The following is an 8,776-nucleotide window of genomic DNA, read 5'->3' as shown; positions in this document are numbered from 1 at the left end:
AGGGGAAAGGGAAGGGGAAAGGGAAGGGGAAAGGGAAGGGGAAAGGGAAGGGGAAAGGGAAGGAGAGGTGTTGCACAGTGTCTTTCTGAACAGGGAATGGAAGAGCTGGAGGAAAAAAATATGAGAAGTCTCTGATTAAAATGTTAATAGCAGTGGTGATCTCAACCTGGTCAGGACGTCTGCACTGTACAACGATTCACCCGCACACCAGTACTGTGCACTTGTACAGTTCATGTTCTTTCTGAAAGACAAGGCTGTGGAATAGTTCTCAAGAAATCAGGGATACAAGATCACTACTTTTGAAAATGCAAAAGCAAAGGTTTGAAGTGTGAGATTCTGGGAGATGACAGTGCTGGGAGTGCCAGTCTGCACCTTTTAGCCAAACAGATTAATAAATTGAAGGTGTTTTGCTTGGGAATTTCACATTGTACTTTATTTCCATTCAGTATTTCTTCTCATAGTGCTTGGAAATGGGCAGATACATCTGCCTTGCACAGAGCTAGTCTGTGGCCGTTTCTTTGCTTCCCAACTGGTTTCATTTCCAAACACAAATTCCAAAATAAAGCAGTGATAAGAACCAAGACATCCACACCAACTTAGTTCACCAGGTGGGCACTGCTGCCTTCCTGAGGTCCTGGGCAGGCTACTTAAGTCTCAGATTTTGGCAGCAATTTTAACTGATGTCTTAAAGTCAACCATGGAAAAGCACAGGAAACTGCAAAGATTTCAAAGGGTAAAGCGAACATTTGAATTTACTACATTTGCTTTATGAAGACAGCTTTTGTGGTTTAGTTTCTTCATTTTTTTTATATTCCAAGGCACTAAGTAAAATAGAAGTAATGAGCAACTGAAAGAAGGGTAAATTAAATTAAGTTAAGGAGCTTGTCCCAAGAAGCAGAAGGGAATAAATCAACCAAAGCCCATCTTCTTAAAAGGAAATAGTTAGATGTTGAAATTGGAAGGGAATTTTTGCACAGAATCAGCTCTGACCTCTTGGGGGACTTTTCCTGCAAGACTCTAACACAGATTATTCATTATGTCAGTGTTTGTCGTTCCTTGGTGTCCTGGGCTGAGGAAGAGGACTGAAGGGAGTACTCTGAGCCTTTGGAAGTGATGAACTCTGTATATCCTCTAAATATTATTTGTAGCAGCTATTTCAGTGCAGTTTGGACTTCTAAGAAGAACAGGCACCTCTAAAGAGCAATGCAGAGGGCAATGTGGTGCTGTTATTTTTAGAGACAATAAAGATGACAAAGGTTTAAACAAGGAATATCCTTCCTGGTTCAGTGATTTTTCAAATCCAGAGCCCCCTAGAAACATGCCCTTTATGGACATAAGCACTTTGTGCCATATCTGCATGAATAAGTGTCTTTTTCCTCCACAGATTTGCCTTATGAGCAAGCCAGGAGATCAGCATGGACGAGTCACACCCACCCCAGTCCTCAGTCAAAAGGTAAAAAGCATCTGCATATCTGGGGCAACCTGGATTAGACTCCAGAATGAACTGTCAGGAGCTCAACACTCAGCTCTGAAGGGTTTTTACCTGTGCATTGGCTGGAAATCCTGTTAGCAGTGTATGGGCAGTACTGGGTGGTGTCACTGGGTGGCCACAGCCTTCCCTAAACTTCTGAAGTCCATGAAGTCCATCACCATTTAGTCTTGTAAAGCTTAAATCCTTTTGTGTCCATCATGGAGTGGTGAGCAGCAGGAGCTCCCAGCCTGTGGTCTCTTGTAGGTTTGGTGGCTAACTTCCTAACAGGAAAAATAACTACATGGGGTTTCTTTTCCCTTTTCAGCTACTCAGCCATCATCCTCAACAGTTCCCAAAACAGAAGACCAGCGTCCTCAGTTAGGTGGGTGTCATTTTGTTTGAATTGTGCCTGGGTGTGGTGGGTTTGTTGAACGTGATGAGAAGGAAAGCTCTCACCTGCATCTTCTGGTTCAGACCACTAATGAGATCCCCAGCTGGTGGCCACTAAAACCCCAGATGTGTATGAGTTGGTTCTACAGCTGGATCTGAGATGAAGGTTCCCTTGGCCCCTAAAAGTTTCTTTTAGTGCTGCTTAAAGGCAGTGACAACCTTACAGGGTGAAAATGTTGCTAAAAAAAAGTCCCTGTGCACAGTTTAGCCACAAAGGTGGAAGGTAAGGATGTCAAAAGACCCCAGGAGTTGAAATGCCAGCAGCTGGAAAATGTGCATGAGCAAAGGAATGAAAATAGCTTACAGCAAACAGAAACTTATTTGAATTTGGCTCCTGGAATACAACAGGAATATCAGAGGGATTCTCAGTCTATTGGGAAACTGAGGAGAAAGTAGAAGTTTATGAGTTTGTAGACTGGTGGTTTGAAAAATGGGTGCCTTTTGTGTTTTCAAAGCAGCAAATCCATGGAGTAGGACCTAATCCCTTAGTATGTTTTGCACAGGTAGCTGGAAAGCACTACAGAGATTTTGAGTCTGTTATGGCTTTTGTTAAAAGTAAAAGGTTAGGAGGAGGAAATAAAAGAGATTTAGAGGATATTCTTAGCTCTGAAGACTCTGAGCCAGTTTTTATCACATGGATTTCAAATCATTATTCTGGTTTTTGTTATAGCTAAATAAGACTGTGCACATGACTACATCTCATTAGCTCGTGCACACATTGCCTGGGAAGGATTACACTGATTTTTTTTCCCAAACATTTTTTTATCTAACCTGGCCTTCCGACTACGAGAGTCATTCTAGAAATGCACTGATGATTTATGTAAGTCCTTAGGACCATTTAATTGCTGTGTATGAGCTGCACAGATTATTTAAATGTATAAGGAATGTAACCTGATTGTCCTCCTGGCTGTACAACCAGCGGCTGTTTGAGAGCAGCCATCCAGAGCCGAGGCAGCCCCAGGGACAGGGATGGCAGTGAGGGGCTCCAGGCTTTTGTGCTGCTGTCACAGCTTTCTCTTTTTCCTGTCCTACTTCAGGATAAACTAAGTTTTCATTCCCAGAGGGAATTCCTTGAGGAAAATATTGAGGTACTACGGGCATTGTGTGGCCTTCACGGGCTCTTCTGGAAACCTGGTTGAGTTCCCCTGTGTGGGATCCCTCACTGGACTCCAGTGACAAAGAAGAATCATGGAATCATTTAGATTGGAAAAGATCTCCAGGGCCATTGAATCCAGCCTGTGACCAATCCCCACCTTGTCCCCCAGCCCAGAGCACTGAATGCCATGTCCAGTCCTTCCTTGGACACCTCCAGGGATGGGGACTCCACCACCTCCCTGAGCACCCCCTTCCAATGCCTGACAACGCTTTCCATGAAGAAATTCCTCCTACTCACCCAGCCACATTTCCAGGGTCCAGCCATACCACTCTCAACCCTCTCCTGGAACCTCTTTTGACACAGAAAGAGCAGCCCACAAATGTGGCCTCACAAGAAAAGAGGCCGCTGTCGTATTTGGAGGTGGCTCTCACTCCATTGCCCGCTGTGCCTGTGGGCCCTGGTGTCCTGAATATAGACTTGTGCACACTGATACACTCCAAAAGGCAAATGTGTGTCCTTGCACACCGGGTTTGAACAGAACACATGCAAATATTGTGACACAGAGAGAGGAACTACTTAGGTGTTGGACCTGCTGTCCCATCAGGCAGCACACACTGTCCCATGCAAGGTTAAAAAATGTTTAAAGTGTTAAAAATGTTACATGATTTTAAATCTTTCTTTCACAATTTTGTAGATCCTTATCAGATACTTGGACCGACCAGCAGCCGACTTGCAAATCCAGGTGAGAAGGGGTTTTTGCTGCTTTAGGAGGAATTCTCTTCATTCTTAGTGTCCTCACTTGAGCTTTCAGACCACACCTGGGAGGTGATGTGGTTGATTTTACCACTCTTCAGTGTGACTCAGTGGGAGCTGATGTTACCCAGTGGGTTGCAGAAATTAGGTTTCTAAGTTACACAAGGGTGGGACTGAGGTCACAGGTTGAAACAGAAACTCATGTACCTTAGTTTGGGTGTCTGGATGTCAGCTGGGTGTCTGATTTCCCATGATATTCACTGGAGATACACTCAGTATAGGTCTCTGTAGAGAGCTGTTCAAATCATCTTGGAGTAGATAGTTACACTCAGTCAGCTCAGTACCTCATTAGAGGTATTTGAGCTCCTCATATCAACAGGAATCATGGAATCATTAAGTTTGGAAAAGACCTCCAAGACCATTGAGTCCAGCCTTTGAAGCTGGAGTTCACTTCAGTTGCCTAAACATCAGGATTTTATTAAGATACCCCACCCCATCTGGCCTCCAGTTACCCCTCCAGAAGGGAAGGAGTCTCTTACCAATCTGCATCATATGTGTCCCAGATCCTGTTAACCCACAGCACAGTCCCATACTGGCCTTGACAAATACAAAATTTTGGGATGAGTAACCCAAACCAGCAGAAATATATAGGAAAAAAAAAAAAAACAGAAAAGCATAATGTATTTGTAAAGAATAGCTGGGTTAAACACTTCCAAAATGTTCTCCCACTTGAAGAAGGCAAGGAGGTGAATCACGGACAGGGACTTGTAGCATAGAATAGAGTCATAGAACCATTTAGGTTGGAAAAGACCTCTAAGATCATCGAGTCCAACCTTTGACCATAATGTTTTCACTAAAGACAAGGGACTTTCCAGGTAAATTATTAGCTTTGGTTGGGAATTGTGTGGATTTCACTGGAGCTGCCCCGAGTCTGCAGGACACTGTGGCTGTACAGAACCATAATCAGCATCATAATCTGCCACAAAGGATTGACACTGTGTGTTCCACTTCCTATTTCCCTTCTTGAACAGTCACAGGGCACAGAATTTCTCATTCCATGTTCTCCTCAACCCCCGGTGACAGTGTTTCTTTTTACAACAATCATATGGCTTTTCAGGGCCTCAAATTGCCAAAATACTGATCCCTTTCCTTTCACTTTATCCCAAGTGACATCAAGCCCAGTTCTAGATTAGCTGACTTTCTACACAGCTTTGTGTGGCAGAGGAAAGTAATTAAGTAAGTGTTAAGAACAGGATTTTCCAAATGGCCTGGGGGCGGCGGGTTTCCAGACAACACTGGTCTTAACTGGGAATGGGGGCCTATGTCCCTTTAATTTGTCCATAAATCATGGCTTTTTAAACTTTTATCAAGTGTCCATTTGGTAGACTTCATTACTGTGGATGACACTAACACGATCTGGATTGGGATGCTTTTTTAACATTTGGATATGGAGTTCCTACACGCCATCGTTCCCGTGCTTTACCACATTTTGTGTGTTTATAAATCGGTGGAATTACTCTCTCATTAAAAGGAAATTGACAGCAACCATTTATTTTCATAGGACCATATATTACATTTGGAAGGCAAGTGTTTATGTTAGAACATGTGTTGGATTGCTTATTCAAAAAATTTGTGTTTTGTCCGGTGCTGAACTGTTTATTGATTTTCAAAGGCTAATCCCCTTGTTATGTTTCGTGCATTAAATCTTGCATGCCTTGCTCATACCACGGATTCTTCTGTTTGTTTGTTTATCTAACGCATGTTAATGGAACAGAAGAAATTCATTAAGGACAGTTTGGATAAATATAATTGAAACGAAGATGGGTTTCAGTTGCACTGAAGTATAAACTGCCAATGGATTTCAGATGCTACTCTAGCTTGATATTGTAATGGCTACTATGAGTTCTCTAAAGAAAAGTTTGCTTATTGTACCCATAAAGCTGGTTTGGGGGGATAAAAAAACAAAAAACAAACAAAAAACAAACCGATTCCTGGTCGGGGATGAACTTAGAATTAACACACCCAGGCTGGTTGGCAAATTCTGCTGACACTGTGCTTGTGAAACAGATTGCCCTGCAAGCTGCTTCGGCTCGATTTTGCATCATTTCAGTGCTGCTTTGTTAAGAAACGCTAAGCTTTTAACAGTATCAGTGGCAAGGCCCTTTGAAACCTACTTTCAATTGTCTAAAACAGTCAAATTTTGTCGCTCTGACTCGATTTTGTGAAGTTTACAGTGGATTGATTATTTTGATTTCGAGATTAAATTGTCAGACAGTGAGAAAAACGTGACGGCAGCATTTTGAGTCTTAACCTAAAATTTAACTCAAACTCATTTAATGAAGCAGAATGACGACAAGGAATGTATTTTGTGGACCTTTCCACTGTTCTTGCAAGTGTTTTGCCCTATGGTTGTATGCAGTGCAACAGCAAGCTAATAAGTTTCCGTTCTGCATTTCCCCAAACGCTGCAAATGGGTGATATGGTTTGGCACCAGCTCAGCTCTCTCTAAACTTCTCCATTTTGTGGGGGCTCATTCCATAGCAGGGAACATTTAGTTGCAACATAATGCTGTGAGAACAAGCGAAAATGTTACGCAAGTGAAAGCTGTTTGTCCTGAACTTTAGAGATTAGTTTCCTAAATGAGCGCTGGATTATTTCCTCATCAATTGTCTGCACTGAGTGACATTAGGTAACAATTAAACCTCTGTATAATGGCATTCTGCCACTCACATGAGGGAAAACATGACACATAACAATTATCCTTGCTCTTTAGGATTTCATGAGGCAGTCCTGGGAGAAGGGGGGAATGGTTAAGGGTAAGAATACCAGCATTGCAACATTTCCTAGTGGGGTCCTCTGTGAGAGACAGAAGAATTGATGTCTTGCCGTTGTTCGTCGCCAGCCCTGACATTTCTGCTTTGTTTCTCGGTGCAGGGAGCGGGCAGATCCAGCTATGGCAGTTCCTGCTGGAGCTCCTCTCGGACAGCTCCAACTCCAACTGCATCACCTGGGAGGGCACCAACGGGGAGTTCAAGATGACGGACCCCGACGAGGTCGCCCGGCGCTGGGGCGAGCGGAAAAGCAAACCCAACATGAACTATGACAAACTCAGCCGCGCCCTCCGCTACTACTACGACAAAAACATCATGACCAAGGTCCACGGCAAGCGCTACGCCTACAAATTCGACTTCCACGGCATCGCCCAGGCCCTCCAGCCTCACCCCCCGGAGTCCTCCATGTACAAATACCCGTCAGACCTCCCCTACATGAGCTCCTACCACGCGCACCCTCAGAAGATGAACTTTGTAGCTCCCCACCCCCCCGCTTTGCCCGTGACATCGTCGAGCTTTTTCGCCGCCCCGACTCCCTACTGGAATTCACCAACTGGAGGCATCTACCCCAACACCAGGCTGCCAGCTGCTCATATGCCTTCTCATCTTGGCACCTACTACTAAGCGTGGGGAGGGGTGGGGGAAAAGAAACGCCAGAAAAAGCAAAGACACTTCTCGCTGGGATGAAGGAATCCCAGCGAACTCTGTGGGAGTACACGAATTCAAAGTGCCTAAAGAGACAAGGGAAGGTTTGGCTGGGAGAAAAACCATGTTAAAAATAGATGTCAAAAAGACTCTTTGTAGTAGGGATTTAAAGGAAATATCCAAGAAGTATTAAGATACTAAAATGTAATGTATATGGGCATCGACTCTGTGGACCAAACAACAATAGACTATTGTAGGTGAAAGCATGAAATGATAAGGAAAACCTACGGAAGCTGGTGGTCTTAAAAAGTTGATAAGCTTATGTGTAAAGTTTGATACCTTGCTAGTGCAAAACTGGGACTATACTACAGCAATATAAGGATAAGTCTATAGTGACCTAACATACAATATATGGATCATTAAAAAAGAGGAGGGAAAAGGGAAAAGAAAAAAAAAAAGGAAAAAAACCCACATCTGTCTGTATTTAAAAAATAGAAACATATCAACAGAAGAGACTGGTTAGTGTGGAAGCTGATTTGGATAATAGCAGCATTGTTTTACTTAAAAGCAAATGAGTTCCATTCATTGGAGGGAATCAGCTACTCAAACTGTGAAGACAACCCAAACTTTCAGATTCCTTGACAGTATTGCAGGAACCCTGAGCCAAACATTGGAAACGAGAATGTGCTGAAGGGCGAGTGTATGATTGTAGATCACAGGCCTGTACCTGACAGAGGAAACAGGAAGGAGAAGGGGAGGGATGAAGGTGGTGAGAATGGGAGAAAAGAAACTTCTTCACCAGCAGAGACTGAAAAGACTGAAAAACTCAGTAGCGTTGGGGACTGTGAAGAAACACTTGTTTGGACTTGTGAAACGTATTGCTCAGTATTATACCATTCCCAGTATTTCAGGTGGAACAGACTTGATTTCCTAGTAACAAAAAAAAAAAAAAAAAGGTAGGAAAAGGGAAAAGCAGAAGAATTCAGAAATCAGAACACGCATCTCTCTCTCTCTTTTTTTTTTTTTGGTAAAAAAAAAGAAGCAAAACTGGAATTGTGTCTGATATTTAAAAGTTACCAGTTAGAACCTCATCACTGCTAAGGGAGTTTTGTTTTCTAGTGGTTAAAGCAAGAGACAAAACCAAGATCAGAAATCATCTAAGTATTTTTGTGAGGCGGGCGCCAGTTTTTCTTATCGAGTCGCGAACGCTGTGCGTTTGTCAGAGTGAAGTATACAAGTCAATGTTATTTTTTTTTTCCTTTTTATATAATTATTATATAACTTATGCATTTATACACTACGAGTTGATCTCGGCCAACCAAAGACACACACACACACACACACACACACACACACAAACACACACACAAAAAAACCAAAAAAAGGGACAATCGAATAAAAACCAAACTATCGTGGCCTTGAATTTTAACTCTGTATGCTTTAATGTTTACATTATGAACATTATTAGTACTTAGAATGCAGAATGTATGTAATAAAATAAGCTTGGCCTAGCATGGCAATTCAGATTGA

The 8,776-nt window shown here is 42.8% G+C and overlaps 1 protein-coding gene across 7 annotated transcripts in view; it reads left to right on the top strand.

Moving 5' to 3' along the window:
• The window catches only part of ERG (ETS transcription factor ERG), a 107,248-nt gene extending 98,472 nt beyond the window's left edge, over nucleotides 1-8,776 (top strand). For all 7 annotated transcript variants that reach the window (XM_027645412.1, XM_027645400.1, XM_027645443.1 and 4 more), the window contains 4 exons: nucleotides 1,385-1,453; nucleotides 1,797-1,853; nucleotides 3,712-3,759; nucleotides 6,705-8,776. In XM_027645412.1, the coding sequence (XP_027501213.1) occupies nucleotides 1,385-1,453; nucleotides 1,797-1,853; nucleotides 3,712-3,759; nucleotides 6,705-7,225 (695 nt within the window). In that variant the 3' untranslated portion in view covers nucleotides 7,226-8,776. The remainder of the gene's footprint in view (nucleotides 1-1,384; nucleotides 1,454-1,796; nucleotides 1,854-3,711; nucleotides 3,760-6,704) is intronic.

This window comes from Corapipo altera, unplaced genomic scaffold (assembly GCF_003945725.1).
Source record: "Corapipo altera isolate COAL_440 unplaced genomic scaffold, ASM394572v1 0, whole genome shotgun sequence".
In the NCBI taxonomy this organism is placed as follows: Eukaryota; Metazoa; Chordata; class Aves; order Passeriformes; family Pipridae; genus Corapipo; species Corapipo altera.
This window is presented reverse-complemented; position numbering and strand designations above follow the sequence as displayed.